The following is a 25,240-nucleotide window of genomic DNA, read 5'->3' as shown; positions in this document are numbered from 1 at the left end:
CAAACAAACAAAAAAAAATCTAAATAACAAGGTCCTCAAGCCCACAAGATATTATCATATGATGATGCTGGAGAGTCCAAACATGCAGAACACAGACAGACACTGGAGAGCGACCAACACAGGTGAAACACATCAGGGCAGGAACAACAATCAGGCACGAGGGGGGAATCACGGAGCCTGAAATGAGGCGAATCTCAAAATAACATAAACGCAAAATAAGTTTCATAGCAATAATACTATTTACAGTCTAATAATATCTGCAACAAAAGAGTAGCCTGACAAAAAATCCTGCTGAATATCATCTCTTGTGTTTGGGTATTTTTTGCTAGATTGCACACAATATTAACACAAAGCAGGCTCTTGAGGATTACATTCTACAAAATAATGTATTCTGTTTTAATATGGGCTTAATGGTCCCTTGAACAACAAGTATAAAAACTGGACAGCTATATCAATATATAAACAAACCCCTGAATGCCACAGACAGTCCAGTTCAGTTCAATTAAACAGCTTTATTTATCTCACAAAGGGCAATTTATTCGTAGCTTCTCAGCATACATTCAAGGATACCTCAAGGCACCAACATAATAGATAAATAATGAATAAGTACTGATCAATAATCAGAAATGGCGGTTTGTTCACCTCAGCTTATTCTCCTTTCAAATCTCTTATTATGGACAGATGAGGCCACTGTCGTCATACTCCCATACTCTTCCTTTTATTGTGGTTATTGTTAAGTGTTCAGTTTGACTGTTTCAGTCAAATCAAAGCTGAATGGGATAGTTTAATGCTTGGTGATGCCTGGTGATGGTGATGACTCTTTATTTAGTAAAGCATCATGATCGTATCCAAGGCATGGCTCAGATCTAAATATTGAAGGTGATGATCAGTCTAAGCAAGAAGAGAATATCCAACCAAGTCAGAAGACAATGTTGCGCCCTCACAGGATGTTGTGAAAGTATAACTCAGCTTATCTCTGACAGTACAAACCAAGTAGACTCAGGACACTCAGTGTCAAACTTCATATTAACCATCAAATGTTGCCCCCAGGGCAAGAGGCTGTCTCCTCAGCAAATAAATCCAAAATGGCTATCCCAAGAAGATTTCCCCAAGCCTAGAGACATTCATGCTTTAGATTAAAAAATGTGTAATTCCATAGCCATCTGGCTGGAGCAAAGGAATTTAAGAGCTGTGTGGATGCCAGCCTGATTGCCACATCTTGGAATGGGCTATTGCTTTCCAGATTGCTCAGGGCTGTGTCCCTTTCCATGTATTTGTGCAACGGCATTAGCTTGTTTTCTGTCTGCCCTCCCCTCTTCACAAAGTTGAAAAAGTAATCTTTCTCAGAGCATGGCTGTATTTGATAAGGAATCTAAACTAGGTCAAGGACTCGCAGTAAAGTCATTGAACAGTAATTAAAGCACCCGCCGATGCTACAGTTCAAAATGTCTCCACCATGAGCATTGAGATAGAAATCCATTCAAGGATTTGGAGAGCCTTTGTTTCTCTCTCTTCACCAGTGAAATCATTTTGCTCTTTCTTTTTTTTTTTTTTTCTGGGAAACTCGGTAATTAAGTGAGCTGAGTTATTATCAGGACACTGGAGAGAATGGAGAAATCCTTCCTCATCACCTATTTTATGTAATGTGCACAGATTTGAAAGACTGCTGCGTGAACAGGATGCTACAACCGCCACTGAAAGGAAAATCTCCCCAAGAAAGATGCTAAGCACTGCAGATTATTTCACTTGTTAAAGTCCAAACTACATTAAAAAAACAAAAAACAAAAAAAAACAACTTAACACTTACCACTATCAAAGCAACATATAAAATTTTACACTAAATATCTACAGAAACGTAAAGATCTAAATAATACATATGGTTTTAAGTATTCCCTGGTAATCCATAAAAAAATAGCTTATTATAATGTATTGCACACATTATTATTGTAGTTAAAGTGCTCCTAAAATAAAATATGTAAAAGAAAAGAAGTCCAAATAAAGCAAACCTTTTCAAATGTAGAACTGCCTCAGAATCCAGTGTTAGTGAGTTCTGAAAGTCAGGAAAAGAAAAAAGAAATAAACAGAAATATATGCAGATTTGGAGAACAATATGTGAACTAATATTCCCACCAATGGGAAAATTCACATTGCCTTGTGAAATTCATAATCCCTCTCTGTAAGAAGATGATATTTGGCAGCCAACTCCATCTACTGTAACATTGCGCCTATGGTCTTTTTGCGTCTTTAGGAGAGCCACTGGCTGAGCATTTGAAGTTTTTAATCTGGCGCTCCAGAGACTAAGGTCACCTTTCACTATCCCCCCTCCTTCTCTTTTATTTGCTCTTGCTTAGTTCTGGCAACCCTGCTATTTCACACACTATTAAAAGAAATCTGCTAATGCAAGGAGCTAGGTCCTTGGCTTGTGGAATGGAAAATGATGGCATTTCTGAATTCCGTCTCTCTCCCTCTCTTTTTCTAAAAGACCCTGGGCGTCTTGAGCAGGGTTTATGACCCTAAGATTAGTCACTTTTTGGAGCTGTATGTACTGCCCCGGGCTGTTTCTGCCAGAAACTGATTTTCATATTGATGTGCGACGTTGAACCTTCTCCAGTCCACATATTGGCTCATGCATCACCTGGACTCTGCAGCTGTCAAGCCTCAGTGATAGCAAGTGATGCAGACAATCCTTCCGTTAATAAATAAACAAGTGCGACACTGCAAGTGCGTATTATGTTCCAACGGCTGACAGCATGCAGCTACGCCCCGCACATTTCATTATCATTAACATTGCATGACGCTCAATCTCAGCTCTGGCCGGATACGAGGCGTAATTATGACATTTGCACACATTGTGTGTAACTTACTGAGCATGTTAATGAACAACAGTCTGGCACACGATCTGAGCCGACATCGCTTTTCACCTTCTCCCACGTTCATTAGAGTTTAGTTTGGGTTTGTTACTTTTCTTCTTGTTGTGTCCCGCATGTTCGGATCTGCTGTAACCTTTGTGTCAACAAGCTACTGACACTGGCAAAAGTGAGCGCAGGTTAGACAAGCGTGCAATGTGCTTCATGCTGCTGGCCTTTATACCCTTGTCGAGTGGAGGAAAAAAAAGAGCAGTTTGGGAATTACATGGAGCAGAGCTTTGCATGTATTACACAGTAGAAGACTAAGGGGAGATTATCCAAGGCCAGATGTGTCTCTCTCTAAGGAAAAGAAAAAAAACATGCAGTCCGTTAAGAAGCAGCCGTATCCTGCCGCCAGTAAGCGTCAAGCAGCAGGGCGTCGGCGGTCGGGCTGTCTGCAGCATCATGCTGGCTGTCTCTGAATATTCAAGATTTCAGGTTTAGGAAGCGGCCGTCTTTTAATGTTGTCGACACGTCATCCATCATACTTTAGACAAACATTTTCCAAGTTGACTGATTGACTGTAATGCAGCATTAGCTTCTGTTTGCTCAGAGGCAAATGCATGCCTGTTTATGCATTTCTGAGAGAGAAAAAAAAATATATATATAGAAGTCATATTTGCTTGTGTACAGGCCTGTAAAGTCATTTCTCTGCAAGGGAAGAGTATGTTGGACAGAATAGAGCAGAGTAATACGACGATGAACCATCTCACATATATCACAGTGTCGTTCTAATATCACCGCAGCCCTTTTTTTCTGGCCTAATTGTAAAAAAGTGCTCTTTGACGAGCGTTTCAAGGCGACGACACCCTGCAGTTCATGAGCTATGACTCCATAGCAAAGAAACCAGCATGCTTCTCCAGGTACTGAATTGCATTTTATTGAACCAGGGCTTGTCAGCATTTTTGGTGAGCTGGTAAAATATAATTGTGTCATCCTTTATAAAGCAGTGTTGGGTTGACAGCACCCACAGAAGCTTCATTACTCTGCTTTTTATTGGGGTGTGAAGAAGGGGACATTCTCCTGGTGATGAATAACGTCTCTCTCGCATGAAGTCAAGGTAAAACACACTCACAGCGGTGGCGTGCTCCACTGGACGTACATGGATCATTTAAAATGAAATCAATTCAGCTGAGGAATTAGGGCTGGTTGCCATAATGGTTTTTATCTGACGCCCATCAATACCTGTATTGATTTGCAAGTACAATCGAATCCTGCGAGAACTGACAGATGGAAAATGCAACAAGGAAATATCTGAGAAACGCTGCAACAAAAGGTATCACAGTGTAAAATAAGGCGTGCTAATCAATGGGGATTGTAATGATTTTGCTATCATGGATTATTATGCCAACAGCTGGTGTATGCATACGCTTAGAATCTGAAGTGTTCTGCAAATTTGTTCATTCAAACATTTTTTTTTTTTTTTCCTGAATGTAATATGCCTAACGTGGTTCTGAACTTCATGAACAGCTGCATTGAAAATATCGCATGCTGAATCAATTGGATTTTCACTACTGTTGCAGGAAAACTCCTAAAACTGTCCCCAGCTTCAGAGAGGCTCCTAAATGAGACGGCAAATACCCCCATTCACCTGTGCTGTGATTTATCAAGTTCAGCAGCCATCTTTATTGTGTTTGGGTTCTCACCAGGGCTGTAAACACCGTTTTATGGATGGAAAATAGACCCGTTTGACAATTTAGCGGAACATTTCATTAGAATGGGCTTAGTCGGAAACACCGGCAGGGTGAAGTAAAGCGTAAGGACCCGAGGATCCTGATCATAAGTTATTAAGGAGGAAAGAGGTCGCTCCCGGGACTCGCACTTTAAATAGAGCTCCAAAGTTTCCAACTTCATTTCCTATGCACAATCAAGCTCGCACCCATGAGAGGGAGGATATTTAAGATCCACTGAATGGATGAGAGCCAGAAACGGCATTTAATAAAAGCAAAAGACAAGATACAAGTTGATTAATGCGGCGAGGAATAATACAACCATGGCTGATCTGCAGGGAAATGTAAGGTCTTTTTTTTTTTTTTTTTTTTCTTATGACAGGGATTAAGCACAAATATTCCTGCAACTGGTATTAACTTCTGGCAGGATTGCTCTGCTTCATGCTCAGTTTTTAGTACAAGTCCAGTATCTCCTCACTAATATAGCAGCAGGAAAGACAGACATCAGGCTCAGTAAAAACTGTAATAAAACTCAGCTGATATCATCTATAGGGTTCAAAAGATAAGGGCTTTTCCGGGCTTCCGTCGATACACTGAAGACACTGATAGGCAGTATGGCAATATTCAGTATCTCGAATTTGGCTATTTTCAAGCAATATGACAATAATGTCTGACTGAATTTTCCTTTTCCCTGCAGCATCAATGACATTTTAAACTTTTATTTATTTCCCATTGAAGTGCGGTCTAATAGCACAGTTTGAACACCAATTTCAGGCAGATCACCACTGGACCACTTGAAGTTGAAACCTATGTTTCCACAGTGTGACGGCCCCTCACAGATGAACATATATAACACGCATAGGGTAAAATACAACAGAAGAACAAACATTTCATAACATAATTCCGATTCTGATATGAAATCAAATAATATCAAATAACACATCAAATATTGTGTTGTATCCAGCTCGCATCGTCTGACTGCAAACAGCAAAAAATTTTCAAATTAAACGTGTTTGTTTTGTCTTCCTCATCCCACTGCAGAAAATGTCAAGAACAGCCCCAAACAGCCAGTGTGAGGGGCATTCAGGGACAACACACATGACCAGGTGTAAATTAAGGAGCCTATCAGGAACCCTCCCCATTGATAAAGTGAACCACTCACAGTGAAACTTATAATAAATAAATAAAATCAACAAAAAAAATAGCTCAAATTAGCTTTCCTTAGAGTAAAATTGTTTCTCAAAATTGTTATCATCAGTTGTCAGGCACATATAACATTTCTTCAGAAGTAGTGTGTTTATAGCTTGAACTTCTCCCTTCCAGCCAGTCTGAGCCAGAAATGTTCTGAAGCTGCATCACATAACAGAAGGTCTAAATTAGAATATATAATTCATGAGTTCACTGAAGCACATTGTGTTATCTGATAAGGAGTGGTCTCACAGTGGCATTTTTGACCTGGTTTATCGCTCATGGCCGGTAATGCCGCTATAATGCACAGTAAATACGATGCCACCGTTTATTCACACCCACAGATACAGTCCGAACGACTGCAGAGGAAGGCCTTCAATCATCGCTTTAATGACACAGACAAAGGTAAACTTGATTAGAGCAGAGTCACCCCGGTCCACCCTCTCTGAGTCGTGGTTAATCGCCTTGGATTGATTTAAACCTGCAAGTGATCAGTGTTTTGTGCAGGGAGCATTTTTGTAAGAAGAAAACATCTTGTTTTGCAACAACTGCTAATTAACAGTTGGTGTGTGTGTATATATATATATATATATATATATATATATATATATATATATATATATATATATATATATATATATATATATATATATATATATATACACACACACTGCACACACAGTTTTTTAAGTTCATACGGCCATCAATCAAAGAGCCATATTCTGCCTATCAAACCCATAGAGGACAGCTGCTATATAACAGCAGCTGCTAAACAGGACTAATTCTCCAGAATGAAATATGCCGCAGAGGCCGGCCATTTACAGGACTGGTATCAGAGCTATATTTCAAGGGCCGGCCGCAGCCTCTGCCCATTAAAGTGTGTGTGATGTATTTTAGGGCCGGTTTATGTCCTGCTCTGGTCTCGCAGAGGGCTACACACTGACATGATGTCTGATAGAAGATGCCTCTGGCCTGATACTGGCTCTCCACACACCGGGAAGTAGAGGTGAGGAGCTGTATTAAAGAAGATAGACATCTGAAGAGTCAATTTGGCAGAGCAGTGTATATGCAGCTTAGGAAAATGCCGAAATGCCATCAGTCCTTTGCCTTGAAAAAGAGTGCTGGGGGGGATGACATCATGAATGCACGGTCAATTACTGAGATTAATACCTGCAATCCTGCTTTAGTATTTCGCTATTCAGCCTTTTAAAAAAGCAATAGAATTTTTTTTAGAGAGCCATTCCTCAAAAATGATGATGAAATAACAAACATAACTTCAGCTTTTATGTTATTTGTATTAATACCACAAAAACAGTGCAGCGTCCAGGTGTAGAAATATTAGCAGTGAAATTATCTTCAGCAAAATTCATGAGTTTATCGTTTGTAAAGTTCCATTAAAATGGGGATGTTATGAAGGTTGAATGTGTCCAGAGCTATGAAGAATGTTTGCGACAATTGTATCTGTATTATCGATTTTTTTTTTTTTTTTTAAATCATTGTTTTTAAATCTAAAATTGTTTGGTCAATAAAGTTCTTACTTTGAGTGACGCAACTTCTCTGCAATAAAGTGCAGCAGCAAAAATCAAAATGCACAAAAGAAGAAAATACACTCAGAAGTGATAGGTCACAAAAATGATGAAAGTATACTGATATTACAACACCATAAGCCTTTAAGCACATGACATATTTCCTCATTACACTGCGCTGGACAGTATTTACATTAATGTGCAGCTTGGAGCCAAAGGTTAGAGCTCCAGCCAGATGGACTGAAGATATGTGTCTCTTATGAGAAAAACTTTCATCTGGATGTTTGACACAACCATGCGAAGGTTTTTTGCTGTAACAGCTGCAACATCACCCATGGTGATGGTTTAGCATGTAGAATGAGAAGTTGAGACAGAAACCCCATGTCTTAAATTCAGAGCTTTAACATCATGTTTTGGAAATCGAAGTGCCCATCACACACTCTTGAGAGACGTGGTTCGTTATGATGCCGGTCGAAAGGAGGGGGCAGAAAGTAAATTTAAACAATATGCAGCTATCAATACAACAAGTATCCAGCTGTGGAGCAATTCTGAGCTCAATCAATCATGTTGAAAACAAGGATATGTGAAAAATCCACTGCGGAACTTCCTCCAGGATAAGATGCCAACTGGCACGTGAAGTAAATAGTTCTTGAAGAGCATTAGCGGCAAACAGTGAACTGAGGTTGATTATCTCTGTGACTAATGCTCTGTCACTCTGTGCTGTGAGAGGGGCCCAGCGAGGACCCCCGGTAATGGAGCCTGAGCAGGTGCTGAAGGCCCACTGACACCAGGGGGGAGTGCACTGACAAGAATTTCTGATGAATTTCAATTACTGATCTATTAAAGCTAATGAGGTAAATGAGCAGCCAGAATACATTTGCTAGATAGCTGGAGACAAGACCTCAGTGGTTTGACAGGATCATGTGCGTGCGTGCGGTGCTGTTAGAAATGGCCGTAACAGCTGAAACAGAAACTGAGTGGGGTCAAACAATCAAGAGGATACAGAGATATCATTTGGTACGCATTAAGCATCTTTTTGGGTCAACTTTTATTTTTTTAAAAAGTTGTGATTCTCACACTTTGCTGTCATGCCAGATCTAAATGTGAGGTCAGTGTGCCATCTACAGGAGATTTTGCTGTAGAGCATGCAAGCAGATTGACCTGAACTCCTAAACCTGCATCACCATCTGCTGGTTTCCTGCTGAACAGCATCACAGAAAACTTTCACAAATAGATTGAATGGCCAACATGGCCAGAACTGCAACAGTATTTCACCAAAGAAAATTGCAAATGTCACCTCAATATAGATTTTAAATTTACGTAAAACCTGAAAGTACATGTTGAGAACACCGTGTGTGATTTTGACCAAACAATAAAATTTTCTCTACTTTTGAGAAAGCACACCCTGTTCTTGCGCTGTGCTAAAAATATATATATGAAGGGGAAAACAAAAAACAAAACAAAAACAATCCGCACACAAATGTAAAAACAATTTTTAAGCAAAAAATGTGCTTATAAGCAGATGAACACAATCACATTTAATCATGACTGCTTGATTCACTTCACTTTGCACAAACAAACATAACTTCACCCACACATGCTACAGTTTTATACTAGTCTCTTCCAACTATTGGCACATTAGGTAATTGCTATTAAGTCAAGAAATTAAAAGCAGCATAATTATTACTTTGAGGAGTAACTTTTTATTGCAGCAACCTCCAAAATCATTCTACTAACTTTTAAAGAAGTAACTAGCAACTGTTGGAGTAGGATTAAGGATCAGCAAGTTTGTATCAGGTATAGTGAAGACCAAAATGGTGCATCAGTGGCAATAGTGGGGACAGTGCATGTCAGTTCACTGAAAAGATTACTTATTTTGAGACATAACAATTGAAAGATCATGATTAAAGCAGGAAATTTAGCAGATGGCAGATATAACAAGAGAAAATTGGAAACACAAGAAACAACCCAGATGAAATATGTTTAAATCATTTGGGAACTGAAAACAACAATTTACAGTATTATAAGAGAGCATTTTCCATCTACTCCTGACACCTGCTGTCTATGGATGGAAACTGGAAACTCTCACAAACTTACAGGATAATTTTACAAGATAATTTCCATTGCAGGATTTTATAAAGTGGCAAGAAAGAAAGAAAGATCCCATGGCTTGAACTATGTAGTTATCCATTTTACTTAAACATTTTGGTTTCCCTTTCAAATATAGGGAAGAGATACAGGGCGTCAATGAATCTGACCTAGCTGCACCATAGACTGCTCTGTCCAGCAATTGTTTTGTTCGGGACGGTAAAGTCCCACTAGTTTTACATTCTGATGAGTGGCCGGCTTGTTGACACGAGAGAATACCTGATTACTCTCAGGCATACATTTACTGTTTGCCTTGTAAATATTAAAATTACCTTGTACATATTAATGCTTCCTTATTTATTTATTTTCTTTACAGAGGAAGAAAATGGATGCATGATTTTCTTTCTTTGTTTTCTTTTTTTTTGTTAATAAAACTGAAAAGTATGGCATACAGAATTATTCATCTCCCCAAACAGTACTTTGTACAGTGACTTTTAGTTGCAATCACATTTGCAAGTCTTTTGGGGTTTGTTTCTACCAACTTTGTCACATCTACAGACTGAAATGTTTTGTCCATTCTTAGAGTTGAGCGATATGCCCCAAAAGCCATATATTTATATATTTTTTTCTGCGGGCTGCACGGTCTCGTAGTGATCAGCACTCTTGCCTCACAGCAGCAAGAAGGTCCTGGGTTGAAATACCAAGCAGGACTTGGGGCCTTTCTATTTGGATTTTTCATGTTCACCCCGTGTGGGTTCCCTCTGGGCGCTCTGGCTTCCTCCCACGGTCCAAAAACATGCATATCAGGTTAATTGGTGACTCACTGCTTCTCAGTGTGACTGTGAGTGGTTGTTTGTTCCTGTGTGTTGATCCCGTGACTGACTGGGGAACTAAATGGTACAAAAAAAATGGAAGGAAAAAAAGACAGCAATATATGATCAAAACCATTTTAATGCTGTCCTTTTAATCTCAATAATCTGTTCCAGTCTCTCTAGTGGGATGTTAAGATCAATACTATCAAATGCAACACTAAGATCTAACAAGACAAGAACAGAGACCAGTCCTTTATCTGAGGCTGTGAGAAGATCATTAGTAACTTTTACCAGAGCTGTTTCTGTACCTTTCAATCAGGCTGTAAAGCCTGATTGAAAGGACTCAAATTGGTCGTTTGTACATAAATGGTCACAAAGTTGATTTGAAACAACTTTCTCTAGGATTTTAGATGAATGGAAATGAAGGGAAGGTTGGATATTGGCCTGTAACTTGTCAAAACACCTGCATGAAGGGTGGGCCTTTTAAGAAGAGGTTTAATAACAGCAATCTGAAAGGCCTGTGGTACATAACCTGTTACTAAAGATAGGTTCATCTGATCTAATACTGCTGTACTAATCAGGGGGAAAATGTCTTTGAGCAGTCTTGTTGGGACTGGATCTAATGTACAAGTTGTAGGTTTAGATGGGGCCACAGTTTAGGATAACCTAGAGAGTTCTATAGGGTGGAAACTGAATAGCTGTAAGTCAGGTTCTACTGAGGATGTGATTGATCGGTCTGTGACTGCTTTGGGGAGTGTGTCTTCAATTTGATCACTAACTGGTATAATTTTGTCATTAAAAAAGTTTACATGTCAGTACTGCTCAAGGTTAAAGGCATATGAGGTTCAACCAAGCTTTAATGTTTTGTCAGTGTGGCTGTAGTGCTAAAGAGAAACCTGGGCTGGTTCTTGTTTTCTTCTGTTAAAGGAATACTCCGAAGATTTTGGACCCACACCCTATCCCTATCATTTTTATAGTGAGACAAGATCATACATACCTTTATTGTCTCTCTGCGTCCAGCTGCTGGCTCCCAGCTGTTAGCATCAAAGTTAGCTTAGATCAGCTGCGAGAGGTGAAGAGGAAACAGTGGTCCAGAGGACGGCGTATTAGCATGTGAAGTAAATCCGAATGGTTATAAAACATTTTAAAAGACGTGTTTTCCTTTTCAATCCTTTAAAATAATGTTTTGATACACACAGACCTGTGTATGCGCAGAGCTCCGTGGAAGGATATACCGGAGCACAGCAGTAGAAGCCATAGACTCAGTCGCTGTGCGCCGGTATATCCTTCCACGGAGCACTATGCTTGTGCAGATCTGTGTGTATCAAAACATTATTTAAACGGGTTAAAAAGAAAACACGTCTTTAAAATTTTTTATAACCATTCGGATTTACTTCACGTGCTAATACGCCGTCCCCTGGACCACTGGAAGGAGTATTTTGTCCACTTTCGTCAGTCCAGCTCTGTTTCCTCTTCACCTCCCGCAGCTGAGCTAAGCTAACTACGATGCTAACAGCTGGGAGCCAGCAGCTGGACGCAGAGAGACGATAAAGGTATGTATGATCTTGTCTCACTATAAAAACGATAGGGATAGGGTGTGGGTCCAAAATCTTCGGAGTATTCCTTTAAGTAGGCAGTTCCAGTTTTGTGCAGAGTTTTTTTTTTTTTTTTTTTTAAGAGATAAAAAAACACTTCTAGTTGAGTTAGATTCCATTTCTTTTTCAGTTTTTATGTCAATTTCTTTAATGTTTTCAATTGATTGTTATACCATGGAGCTGCTATCCTCCTCTGAGTTGTTGCTTTTATCTTCGGGGGGAGCAATCGAATGAAGTGTGGAGCAAAGTGAGGCTGCTGCTCCATCTACAAAAGCTATTGCCAGTTTAGTGGTATCAAATTAACCAGGGTGTGAAAAAACTAATGGGCTGGTCATGGTGATATGACGTTCCACTCCATGTTTAGTGATGGAGACTGAGATGGCAGAAACAGTCAGCGCAGGGAACTCAGCCAGGAGCCGCCAGTACACATACCTCATAGTTAGAATATTAGTGAGGGATAACGTGCCATCTTTTCCTATGGTGCAAGAGTAAGAGGAGAAAGAGACTGTGTTACCAGGTTTGCAGTTTGCATTGCCCACTATTAGTGCATGAGCACACAGAACATCATCTCCTAGAATAGACATCGACATCACAGCTATTACAAAATCCAATCCAAACTGAAGGGCATTGAAGCACAGCCATGAACCTGGTGTGCAGATCGGAATTCCATTAGCAGCATCCAGTGGTGACCCTTGTCCGCTGCTCATGACGTTGGTATAAGAAGCCAGTAGAATGTTCAGCTGAGTGCAGGCAGCCACAATAAAATGCCTCCCCAACAAGGTGTCTTTAATGAACAGCAGGGTACAGGTATTCCCAGCCCTCACAGCTGCTACCGAGCGCTGGGTCTCGTGTTTTCTAAGTACAGAGAATGAGCAGGTCAGTGCGCAACACCTGGACGATTTTGAGGCCGTGTTGTAGGACCACATGCACTGCCAACCTCTGACAGTTTTTAGTGCGCATTAGAGGCGAGCTGGCCAGCGCAGTGGGCACTGGAGGCAATGCAGAAACAGCTGGGTGGAGAGGAACTCAGTGTCGCCGAATTATAGCGGTGCCAACATGTTCTCCATCGGTGTTGAAGAGCTGAAACAGCTGGAGAAGTTGGGCTTTGAGAGAGTTGTATTTGCACTGCGGCCGAGGATCCAGAAGCAATCTCATCACTGAGCAGGTGGTGGAGGAATAAAGCGTTGCAACCACGTGGAGCTACTTTGTACCATCCACTATAATCCCTCTGAGGTGGAACTGCACCTCGACATGCTAAAATCATGATTGTGGGTCGTGTTCCCCAAATTTTGGCAGTTTGACAGGAGTGACATGAACCGTGGCAACGCCGGCTCCCACGCCACCTGCCATCACAACATTCCTAGTCTCTGTAGACATGTTCAAATATTGGGGTCACAAATGTTGAAGTCAGGAAAAACAAGACAAATGGGTGAGTTCATTTCACCTCTTTATTTTTCTTACAATAAACAGCAGACGTCCAATATTTTCCTTTACCATGCATCTCCCAGCGCACTCTTGCACTTTCCTACTCATGCTCTTCCGTCACCTAACCCCACACCTTACGTCCACAACACCCGCCCCATTCTCCGTTCTGATGTGAGACGTTACTTCCCAATGTGCACACCACAATATAAAATAAAATAATTGCCATATATAACTCATCCAGTGCCTATGAAATTTCTTTCTGCAATAAAGGAAATGCACCAACTTCCATACATGGTGACGTGCATCCAGGGTACTACATAGTGAAAATATTAGGAGTGAGACATTGGCTGTGAAAGGACTTTGTCTGTCAGATGTGTATTAGCAGATTGAGTGAACAAAAGAGAGAAAAAAATCAGCCTTGACCAAACTTGTTGCAAATGCATAAAACAGAGACTCAATGGTGAATGCCTCCGGGGGGATCTCCCACAGGACAAGACGGATGGATGACACGGGAATGTGAGTGTGCTTGGATCAGGTTTGACTGGCTGTGTGTGTGTGTGTGTGTGTGTGTGTGTCTGTGTCTCTGTGTCTGTCTGTCTGTCTGTCTGTACGCGTTTTTCTATCCTTGTGGGGACCAAATGTCCCCACAAGGATAGGAAAACCTGGCACGATGTGCCTTGTGAGGACCTTTTTCCGGTCCTAATGAGAGGAAACTGTTTTCTTGACCATGTTGTTGTTACTGAAAAAAAGTAAAAGTGCAAAAACATTTCTTTAGGGTTAGGCATTGTTGTGGTTTGGGTTAGGGTTAGGATAACGGTCAGGGTTAGGGGCGAGTAAATGCATTATGTCAATGACTGTCCTAACAAGGATAGAAATACAAACCTGTGTGTGTGTGTGTGTGGGTGCGCGGGTATGAGTGTGTCAGAATGCGAGTGTGTTAGGGCTGACTGGCTGTATGTGTGTGTGTGAGAGTATGTGAGTGCTGTGGAGGGCCAGGCAGGAGAGGGAGGAGGGGGGTGTGCTGGGTGGAGCCGGAGGGGTGGGTTGGGGGGTGGCGGGGGTTGGGCTTTGGGAGGGAGAGTGGGGTGGTGCCCTGTATCTCGGGGTACGTGGCTGGAACGCTGGGGGGGGGGGGGGGGGGGGGGTACTGGCCCGTGTGGGCCGGCTCTTCTAGGTATGGTCATGGCCCTCTCTCTAGGTGGGCGGGGTCGGCTCTTGGGCTCTTGGGCCCTGGGCTCTCGGCTCTGCCCGTCCCGGGCGGGCCGGCTCCTGTCGGCCGTGGCTCCCTGGGGCCCGGGGCCGCCGTGGCTCCCGGCCGGGGTGTTCCTCTGCCCTTTTCTGGACCGGAGCATGGGCGTCTGCCTGGGGGAGGGGATCGGATCTGGGCTCTGGGATGGCCGCCGGTTATATGGGCTTTGAGGGCCCCTCTAGCCTGCTTCTGGCCTTCGTAGGGGTCAGAGGTCATATATGCATGAACACTGGCACTATCACTATTACATTTGCATGATCACGCTGATCTTTGATCTTTAATCACTCTTCACATTCTACTTGTGGAATTAGTTAAATTGTTTTCCTGTGGTGGGTTCGACTAATAGTGATCTGTTGCAGGGGGGGGGGGGGGGGGGGGGGGGGGGGGGGGAGAGGAAGAGAATAAGATGCCCTTTGTCATACCCTTGTAGTAGTAGTAGTAGCTGATTGTGTAGTGTTTAACTTTACAAAAAAAAAAAAAAAAAACTAATAATAATAATCTGTTCGGGTTATGTCAGTCCTGGTGTTAGCTATCGATTTTTAGTCAGTTTCTCTGTTAGTTATAAGTGCTGTGGTTATGGATTTTTCTCCGTCACATGTGATATGTCGTATTGGTAATGTATATATATGTATGTGTATATATATATATATACACATGAATATATGCTATCCCCCCCCCCCCCCCCTTCCTGTTCCCCCTCTCTTTATCTTTCTCTTTTTCTCTCTCTCTTGCTCTCTGAGCGTTTCCGTCCCGGTCCTGTCTGGCAGCCATGCCAGATGCCAGTTTCAAATAAAGGCAGCAGCAGGAGGAGATTCAATCTCCTCCTGCTGCTAACAGTAAAATCTGTTCGGACAGTACAAGGCTCCAATCATACAATATTGCATGCCTCAGCTGCCGAACAGGACAAGGGGAAAAAAAAAAAAAAAAAAAAATAAAGAGACTCAATGGTGATTTTTCATTTGTCAAACTTAAGCATGAACAATGATGCAGCTGGAGGTGCTGTTAAAGAAAACCCTGCCGTCTTTCATCGTGCTGCACTTGTTTCTGAGAAGATCCAGGATGCCCGCTCTGATGTCCGGTGTGAAGGACTGGCTGAAGTGTGGCCTGGATGTCATAAAACTGAGCAGACGTTCTCCAGTGGTGCTGCCTGGATTGAAGCACTCAGTGATGTCGAATGAGATTGGGATAACATACTCGTCATACTTCAGGCCCTGGCTCTTCAGACAAGCAATGACCTCTCCAGAGGTCATTTTTGGTTTGTCTATGTCAGTACCAGCACGAAGCTCCTTCATGTAAGCCTTCCACAGGGGAACCCAGTCAGAAGTGGCTGCATAGTAAGAAAATAAATGATTATGCAAAACATCTGGAAACTAAAAAGCACTCGGAGAGCACGGACCTCCGCCAAACAGCTCAGTAGCCCCCGAGTAGCCACAACACCTTTAGCATATGCCGATACTGAATAATAATCAGACTGTAGTCCCTTCTGTTGCTAAATCAGAAATGTATATTTGTCACTCAAAAGACATCAACATTCATTCATAACACACCAAGCATAAACACATGTGGGACTTCTTGTAAAATTTGAAACAGAGACAAGCAAGTTTTTTTTTTTGTACTGAAGACATTCAAACAGTGGATGGATGGATGGATCCCCCTAAAGCCAAGTTTATCAAAGAGAACAAAATCTAAATTATCTAAACTTTACTGCTGAAGAATGTTTTGAAAAGAGGTTGAACTCAACAATACTCGGTTTACAGTATATGACAGTATTTGGAAATTGAACGATTGAAATTAATTAAGATAAAAAAATGAAAGTTTGCTTACCAGCATTTACGATGATCAGAAGCCTGCCATTACGTTTCAGAAGGCTGTGGTGGAACTTGAGTGCCTCATTGAGGTTTTCCACATAGTAGAGCACCTGTTGGAGACAGCATAGCTGAAAACATCTTTTCTGAAACTAAGCAAATCAAATAAAATGTTTTATCACGCCCTGTGCCCCTGCGGCCATGTGGGGGCGCTCGGGTCCTGTTTTGTGTTTGCCTGCCCTCATGTTCTCCTGTCTGGTCTCCTGTCTTGTTAACTCCCTAATGTGCTGCACCTGTCCTGCCCTCTTTATAAACCCTGCTCTCCTGGTGTGTTTTGTCGGCTCCTTGTGGGTCTGTCTGCGTGCTTCCGTGTCCCTGCCTGCCCCTCAGCTCTGCTTGCCTTGTGTTCCGGTATCCTGTGTTCGTGGCAATAAAATACCTTTTGAACTCCGCCTGGCTGCCTGAGCGTGGGTCCTTCCACCTCGCACCGTACTTTCTCAGACAAAGTGACGGAGGTCCCAACAACAATGACAACAAAAAATATCTGGTGTTTCAGTCATCGTGTTCTGGTTATTGTCTACCAGATTTCTAAACCTGTCCATTTAGTTACTGCTGACCTTCCATCAGGCTTCAGCGTTAATGGCAATTAATGTCACTGCTCATTCAGTGGCTTCTTTATATACATGTAACACAATTTGTACAGCTACAAAGGTCATAAAGAGGAGAACAGACATTTAACCAACATTTTTCTTCAAATTAGTTAGAGATCACAATACATGAATCATGTGTATGAAGTCAAACTTCTTCATGTCTTCTTGTGCTTTCACTTGCTTCTCGTAGTCCTCACTGTTCATGATGTGCCAAGCAAATGAGATCTTCTGGAGGTTGGCCGTATTTGCTACCAAAGCTTGAAAGTGGACAAAGAAAGAATGATAAAACTGATTATCTGGTCAGTTTGATTTACAGCAGTTGAAGACATTTAGTTTAAGTTTGTGTTGCTAAAGTAAAGCAGAATAAAATCACATACAAAGCTGTAACAATCCATGAAGAGCATACAGATCCAAAAATACCCCACAAGTCCTTATGGGCATAAAACTTTGTGTCACGACCTCAAAATGCAATGACCAGAAATATTTCATATTGATGACGGTTGCATGAACAGGAATGTTACGACTATCATTTCCTTTCTGTCTGATTTTTGAGAGGGGAAATCATCATTACCTTTGAAGCTGTCTGTGAGCTGAATGCTCCCGTCGACAATATCAGCTGTGATGGGCACAGCAGGAAAAACAGACTGGAGCAAAGATAACATCTCTGCATCCATGTCACCTGGAATGAATAACAAATTTTGGAAACCAGTCTCTGTGTAGGGTGTGCTTCTTTCAAAGGAGTGTGATGAAATATATTTATAAGTCTAATGGTGTCTGATGGAACAATTTCCTTCAGTGTTGTTTTTGTCAGTGAACACTGACACATGAAAGATACAGTTTTGCACTTGGTTTGTAACTTTATTACTTACCTGCCCCACTTCCAACACCGAGAACATCCAGGCTGCTTTTGCCTGCTCCAATTCTGCATCAGCAGGGAAAAAATGTAAAAGCAGATGTGCAGATTTAGCCACATGAGCATCAACCGTTGTTTAGCATTGCTGTGTACAGATTATATAACTTTTTGACTGGTGCTGTCTAATTTAGCAAACATATCTGGGGTATTTAGAGTTAAATCTGCAAAACACACATGGAATCATGCAAGAATTCTGTTTGCCAAAACATTTTTAAATTTCCAGACCATCTATCAAGTCACTTTTTTTGTAGCTGTCAGATGTCGCTTTCCAATTAAAAATGTACCATGTATCTAATATAAGACGCTTGATTCTGCATAGATGATAATCGATTCAGTGTGCTTTTTTGTTGGAAAACAAGAAAGCGAAAATGGAAAAAAAGCCCTTGAATATATTGAAATTTGGTTTGTGTGTGTGTACACAGGATCTGTCTGTTTACTTTACCTTTCAAATTCTGGTCGGAGGATGCCAGGAAGATGCTGGAGCATGACCTTGTGTTCTTCGGTGTGTTCCAAGAAGAAATTGAAGTTTTGGATAATAGTCCCTTCAAAAGAAGTCTGCTTTCCTGCAGACATGACTGATTTTTTTCTATTTTTAATGAGAAAATGGAAAAACACAAGTAATTTAAACTATACAGAACTTTTCTCAGACGTTTTTTTATTGAAGAGGGATCTTCAAAGAATTCAAATGTCCTTGACAAGCAAAACACTTGCAGCTTCCTCCAGTATCCAAAAGTCTGTTCAAGTGTTGTCTCATTTTCACAGGGTTTATACATACTGACCAAGAGTACAGCGTTCTTTTTTGGAACTGGCAGAAGTTAAAGGAAGACAGAGGACTGATTTAGCTCCACCCATGTGGTGCATTCCAAATACTTTTAAAAAACCATGAAAGTCAACAAAACTGTGGAACAAAAAGTTTGCCATGATAGTGTGGCAACGGGGAGGGAGATAGTATACTGGTGTATAGTGTTTTAACCACGGCTATGTGGAAGCTTATACACCCAGGAGCCAGACAACGCCACCCTGGGAGTTACACCCAGGGAAATGTGTGTATCATGAGTTGCCCCTTACGGCACCCAGGTCCGGAATTAAAGGCAGCAGGAGACGTGGTTCCGTTCAAAAAAATTATCTTTTTATTCAATACTTTAAATCTCACTCACACCCTAAAAATGGAGGGAAAGAGGGGGGAGCCCAAACAGAGGCTGGCTTACCGTTGGGGGCACAGTGTAGGAGGGGAGAAGAGGGCCTCGAAGGGATCACCCCAGACACACGTGAACACTCTCACACCAAAATAAAGATGGACACACTCAAGCCATGGGGTGCACACACGTCACATGGGAAGGAGACACCGCCACCCGGGGACACCTGTACCACCACCGCTCAGCCTCTGAAAGGGAGGAGAAGGGAAAGGAGTTATTAAAAAGAAGGGCTCCCAAATATGACACCCACACCAAACAATAATCCAAAAGAATCAATAATCATAAATCAATGGAACATAGATGGTGGGCAGTCACAACACAAGTATAATAAATAAATGCAATGAACTGTAAACTGCCCCCACCTGAAATTAATATAAACAATACTTAATTCTTTTAATCAAACAGAAGGGAGGGAGTATGCCCCCTTACAACAAGGGAAAACTTAAGAAGACAGCCAAAAGAGAACCAAAAGAAAAAGCCAGCACATGAAAAATCAAATTCACAAACAGCAACCCAAATAAGAAAAGAAAGAAACAGTAACTGTGATGGTGCAACCACAAACAAATCAAACACACAATGTAAATAAGACCCCCTAAATAAGGGAGGGGGAAATTAATAGGTGGATAACCCTAATTCATTCTCATCGTAAAAGTAATTTGGGGTGGAACGCCGCCTGATAATCGAGTCTGAGGAGCTCAGCAGTGACAGCCTTCACTGCTGGCCGCGTGCAGGTTGTGAACCAGGACAGCTGGAGGAGACCATGCAGCGGTTCAGCCGACACCAAGGAGCACACAATCCGGAGCAGCAATTATCGTTGTGGCCGCACTGTCACCACAAAGGCAGTCATTCACGGATAAAGCAGCGGCAGAGCCCTAGCATGCGGAATGGGGATCTGGTTAATAAAGTTTGTGCTAAAGGGAGGCCATGAAAGCCGTGTTGTCCACATACCACGCCAACAGCATCCGTCTTTCCACCCAAAAGACAGCGGTCACGTCAGCCGTCTCGATTTCGCTTGGTCACGCCAGCCACTCCAAAATTTTAAGTGCGCTACTATTACAGACTTCATGGCAAGCGCACACAAGCAAGTGGGGAAAAGTGGTGTGTCTGATAGAGCTGGCTTAGGTCTACCATTCTGTGTTGAGTTTGAGCCGCTCGGCCACGTGACCGGAGAGTTATTGAGCTATAATGCTCATATTTACATAAAAGACACATTAAAAATTCATAAAAAAATATGTAATGTATCCAAATGCAATAAAAGCTGGTGTTTCTGATAGAGCAGGCTTCGATCTACCATTCTGTGTTGATTTTGAGCCACTAAGTCACCTGACCTGACAGCTATTGAGCGATAATGCTCATATTTAGATTATAAAATATATTAAAAATTCATAAAAAATATTAAATGTATCCAAATGCAATAAAAAGTGGTGTGTCTCTTCGCGGGCCGGCTTGTCCATATTTTCGTCTTCTTGTATTTGTCTTGTCTTGAGCAGAGCATATTTTTCATGAATTTTTAATATATTTTATAAAGTAAACAATAGCATCATCGCTCAATAGCTGTCAGGTCACATGACCTACTGGCTCAAAATCAACACAGAATGGTAGATCTAAGCCTGTTCTATCAGACACACCACTTTTTTTTTATTGCATTTGGATACATTTAATATTTTTAATGATTTTTTTTTAATTCATAATGTAAATATGAGCATTATCGCTCAATAGCTGTCAGGTCAGGTGACCTAGTGGCTCACAATCAACACAGAATGGTAGATCTACGCCTGCTCTATCAGACACACCACTTTTTATTGCATTTGGATACATTTCACCGAAGTTCCCACTTGTTTCTCTGCGCTTGCCATAAAGTCTGTGATAGTAGCGCACTTAAAACTTTGGAGCGGCTGGCGTGACCACGCGAAATCGAGAGGCGGTTGACGTGGGGGCGTCGTCACGCGGGTTTTCACCTACAGCCCCCCCCCCCCCCCCCCCCCCCCACACACACACACACACACGCGCACACACACACACACACACACACACACACACACACACACACACACACACACACACACACACACACACAACAACTGATTACTGCTGCTGCCAGCGACATGGTCGCGCAGAAAAGAGGGAAGAGCTCACTCACCGCAAATTAGTGTTAGCTCAGCCTCTGCAGCTGTTCACTCAGAACAAAAAAAAAAAGCCGAGCCGAAACGCGGTTCACTCCAAGGCGAGCAGAAACGCAGAACCGGAAGAGAGGTGCCGAAGGGGCGGGACATGCTCTCAATTCCCAAAAAAAAAAAAAAAAAACAGGGAGCGCAGATATATATATCTGTGGCAGATACAGTGTGCCTTTATAGCCAGCTCCCCCTGCTGGGATTGGCTGATTGCTGCTGGCCACACAGAAACCTCCTCCTGCTACAATAGGACGTTATCAGGTGCAGCCTGGAGAGTTTTTGGTTATGATTCTTTTCAGTGTCACTACTGGCTGACCACATTTAAATCAGTCCGTGCTTCAACTAACTCTAAAAAACACTACAATCTTGCAATTAAAAAAAAAAAAAGGGGAAAAAAGTTTTCAGTTATTTTTCCAAAAGATTGTTTATCAAGTAGCAGCAACATGGGAATGTTCAGCTGGCTGTAGATTGTGGTCCTTACTTTTGAATGAACCAGGGTTTTATTTGTCCCTTTGTTATGCCTTCACAGTGTGTACAGATGTATCTGAGGAGTCTCTTGATGGACATTTTCTCATCAGGCTTGTACAATAGTATGATAATATTTGAATTAAACTATGGGTTATGGTTGTATAAACAATATAACAAGGGGAGTGTGATGAACATCAGATCAGTCAATAACAAAAAGTCAAACATGCAGCACAGAGCCAGTTAATCTTTAACAGGTATGAATAAACATATTGACAAAGCTGGGATTTCGGTTAATAAATGTTCCACACATGGTCCATGGATCTTGCGCAAATTGCCGACAAACTGCTTTACCCTGTGAATGAAAATGACTATGGTGGTCTGAGCATCATGAATAAAACTATGTTTATATAAGATGCCGTATGATCTTTGTGATTTATATATTTTGTGTATTTTTGCTTGTGTTGTTATGAGATGACGTCAGGGCATGTGACACACTACTTGCTGAACGATCAATGAGGGCAAGAGTGTCATGAACTATTATTGTTTGTAGTACATATCTGTTGTCATGTTGAACTTGCTAAAACAGCAGCATATCATGAGTAATATGTTGTGAAAATGCACGTTATTACAAGCAAATACATGGATAAATGTCAAATGGAAGTGTGTTTATCACATGAAGCAGTGAGATGCACTACATTAAATGAGAGATATTCAGGTGAAAGTTCAGGATCAATCTAAAATGTCTGACATAGTAAATTAATAATCAGAATAGGCCAATAAAGCACAGGCGTTCTGAAGCCTGAGAAGGTTTGATGGGGCAGCTGTGAGAGAACCTTTACAGAAGTGTCTTTACTGACATGTGAGATTTGTTTTTGGCAGTCGGTTAGTTTTTAGGTTTGACCAGGGATTACGTTTTTGTTTTTCCCAGTTAAATTCTTTTCAATAACAAAACATTTGTTTTATCCCCACATTAAAGACAAACATAATGAGAGAACACAAATCAACCAAGCACAGAAAAAGTATTTGATTCCAAAATAATACATTTGGGAGGAAGAAAACAGAGAACAGAATCCAACACAAGTTGGACACACACAGTTCATTTATCACTACATAAAAAAACCTTCCCGGCAACAACAAAAGCTCAACAGAATTTTTTTTTTTTTTTTTTGACAAAATTCAGGAACAAAAGGGGACTCGACTAAGTGATTGCAGCTACTCTGTGCATGAATGGATTGTTTTTTTTCTTGTTTTTTTTTTTTTTTTGTCAGTCAGTCATTCAGTCAGTTGAGATTCTACAAAGCTGGTCCAGAGGAAAAAGGGGTGCAGAGGAGTTCTGAGGAAGAGATGCAGAATTTTGAGGATGTAAACATGCTGGCTGTCACACAAGCCTGAATGTAGGAGGGTTTTTTTTTTCCTTTTATTTTTTGTTTGATTAACATCCCCCCCTTTGCTCCACAAGCAATCTGAGGCGGAGAACCCAGGAAACTCAATTTGTCCTGCTCAAATATCTTCAGGACCAGCTGAGGCTGTTCCTTGTCTACCTCTTCAGCTGTGGGACAGCACGACTTAATGTGGCCACATTAATGACATGTAGGTCTTCCCCAGTGTCCTCCAAGACCATCTCGTGGGTTAAAGGTCCAACCCTCCTGATGGCTCGGTGGGGACCTTTCAAACGAGGGCCGAGCCTGGCAGTTAATCGGTGTCTTTGCTTATCATTAATGGTGAATGAATGAAATCATCGACTACCTGAGAGCTGTGGGTTGTGGTGCAGTTGAAGAACCGTACAGGGTCTGGGTCAATATATTGGAGGAGGAGGGGTCCGTCTCAGGCTCTGCTTCATCTATGCTTCTCCTCCCCTGGTGGTCCTTAAGTCCTTGGAATGGTCTCGATCTTGTTTGTATTCCTGCTGTCTTCTAAAAATAAAAGTGGTGCTTGTGTTGTTAACTATGTCAGTGAAACATCTCACAACACACGGTAGACTTATAGCACTGAAATGAAAAGATTCACATCTGATGAAATGGCCGTGGTGAACTTACTGGTTAGTGTTCTTCCTCACATCTTTTCCAGGGTTGGTATTCATCCTCTGTGATAGACAGGCGCAAAGTTTCTCCTCATCACTCTGTGGGACAGAGCTTTAACATGAGATAGCAAATAGTTTCTCAAAATATGACTTTTTTAAATAAAATAAAATAAATAAATAAATAAACAAATAAATAAATAAATAAATAAATAAATGAAAATAAAATAAAATAAAACAAGGAGAAAGTTCAAATAAATACCTGCCGGCTCACTCTGAACCATCCTCACTGTCCTGATATCTTTCCTTTCGAGAACAGTTTGCATGTTCAGCCTGGGGCTGCTCAGCTGGTCCAGCAATGAGGAACATCTTCCTCCTCATCAACGCATCAATCACGACAGAGCCTCATCAGTTTGGTGGACAGCTGTATATTGGAAGACAATCAGAGTTTAACAACTTCATCTATTTTTGCAGTGAGAAAGCATCAAACATCTGAGAGCAGACTTATGAGCTGTTGGAGCTGCGTGAACGAAGCTAGGTAACGCTGTTCAGCCGGGATGTCGTTCAGAGAGATTTTATCAGGAACCTTGCAGAAAAGAAAACAAACACAAATTAAAAAAGAAAACAAACTTCAGATGTTTACAAAAGAGATATCCCTGACCTGCCAAATAATAAAAGACGGATTTTGATGTACATGACTCCACATGTAGAAGATTGTAGTACAAAGAAAAGAAACAGCAATGCACTTTTATCATAGCCTAGCATGCCAGACTGACTTTATGTGTTACACACATATAAAGACACGTGTATCCTTGAGCATGGAGAGACAATCTGGCGTGACAGGCTACTTTTATCAAACACAAAGAGACACAATGAAATGTACCATCAGAGACCAAGTGCAGCCCATCTAACTTGAAACGGTTATGAAATCGTTTCTCATATAAAGGTCAAAGTTCATAACTGTGTCTGGCGGTTTTTGACATGATGAGTCTTAACTGTGGGCAAAAAACATTTTTGGATTATACTTTTGAACGGATGAAAGGCTGTTGTTCTTCAGGTTACCTCCAATTTATACAAGCACTGAGTTCAATATAAGTTATTTCACAGATGTACTCTCTGTCCAGCTTGGAATGAGAACATAATCTTTACTTTCCCGCAATACAGCGCTGGAAATCAGTGACCATTCACTACAATATGAACCAGCCTCTACAACTCTGAGTCAAAGAGGATGACATTATCATTTGCCTAAGATCATGAATGTAATACAGACCAGTACGATGTCATAACACACGCGGACATTCATTGAGCAAAATGTGTTCCAAGGTTTACTTTAATTAACTTTTGAAGTCTCCAGAAAAAGTGCTGTTATTAACAGGAAGTGGAAAGGTCAAAGGTTATTGTGTGCACCCATTGGCTGAAACCACACGTTTTTTAATATCAATAAATAAATGTGTTTATTGGTGTATTTGTTAATCAACCCAAAAAAAATTATTCACACATTAAAAAAAAATCTAAATACACCACATTATTTTTTATAATATTTCCCGGGGGAGCTATGGCT

The 25,240-nt window shown here is 41.3% G+C and overlaps 1 protein-coding gene across 1 annotated transcript; it reads right to left on the bottom strand.

Moving 5' to 3' along the window:
• Window positions 1-15,327: 15,327 nt before the first annotated feature.
• LOC115403496 (histamine N-methyltransferase A-like) lies at window positions 15,328-21,207 on the bottom strand. The gene is made up of 8 exons (XM_030112397.1): window positions 21,164-21,207; window positions 19,036-19,211; window positions 18,270-18,413; window positions 17,784-17,836; window positions 17,486-17,593; window positions 17,041-17,171; window positions 16,284-16,377; window positions 15,328-15,786 (listed from the first exon to the last, which is right to left on the bottom strand). Exons 3-8 carry the CDS (start codon window positions 18,398-18,400, stop codon window positions 15,428-15,430), a joined length of 876 nt encoding a protein of 291 aa, XP_029968257.1. The 5' UTR covers window positions 18,401-18,413; window positions 19,036-19,211; window positions 21,164-21,207; the 3' UTR covers window positions 15,328-15,427.
• Window positions 21,208-25,240: the final 4,033 nt, after the last annotated feature.

Source organism: Salarias fasciatus, chromosome 16, assembly GCF_902148845.1.
Source record: "Salarias fasciatus chromosome 16, fSalaFa1.1, whole genome shotgun sequence".
NCBI classification, from domain to species: Eukaryota; Metazoa; Chordata; class Actinopteri; order Blenniiformes; family Blenniidae; genus Salarias; species Salarias fasciatus.
Note: the sequence above shows the minus strand (reverse complement) of the source record. Positions and strands in the feature narration are given on the sequence as shown.

What these genes read in the sequence shown, in the direction of transcription:
- LOC115403496 (XM_030112397.1), bottom strand. Translation starts at nt 18,400, where the DNA reads ATGTCTGCAGGAAAGCAGACTTCTTTTGAAGGGACTATTATCCAAAAC. An exon ending in CGGTGTTGGAAGTGGGGCAG is followed by an intron (nt 17,594 to 17,783) that starts GTAAGTAATAAA and finishes TATTCATTCCAG; the next exon opens with GTGACATGGATGCAGAGATG. An exon ending in ACTTCATACACATGATTCAT is followed by an intron (nt 16,378 to 17,040) that starts GTATTGTGATCT and finishes TGTCTCCAACAG; the next exon opens with GTGCTCTACTATGTGGAAAA.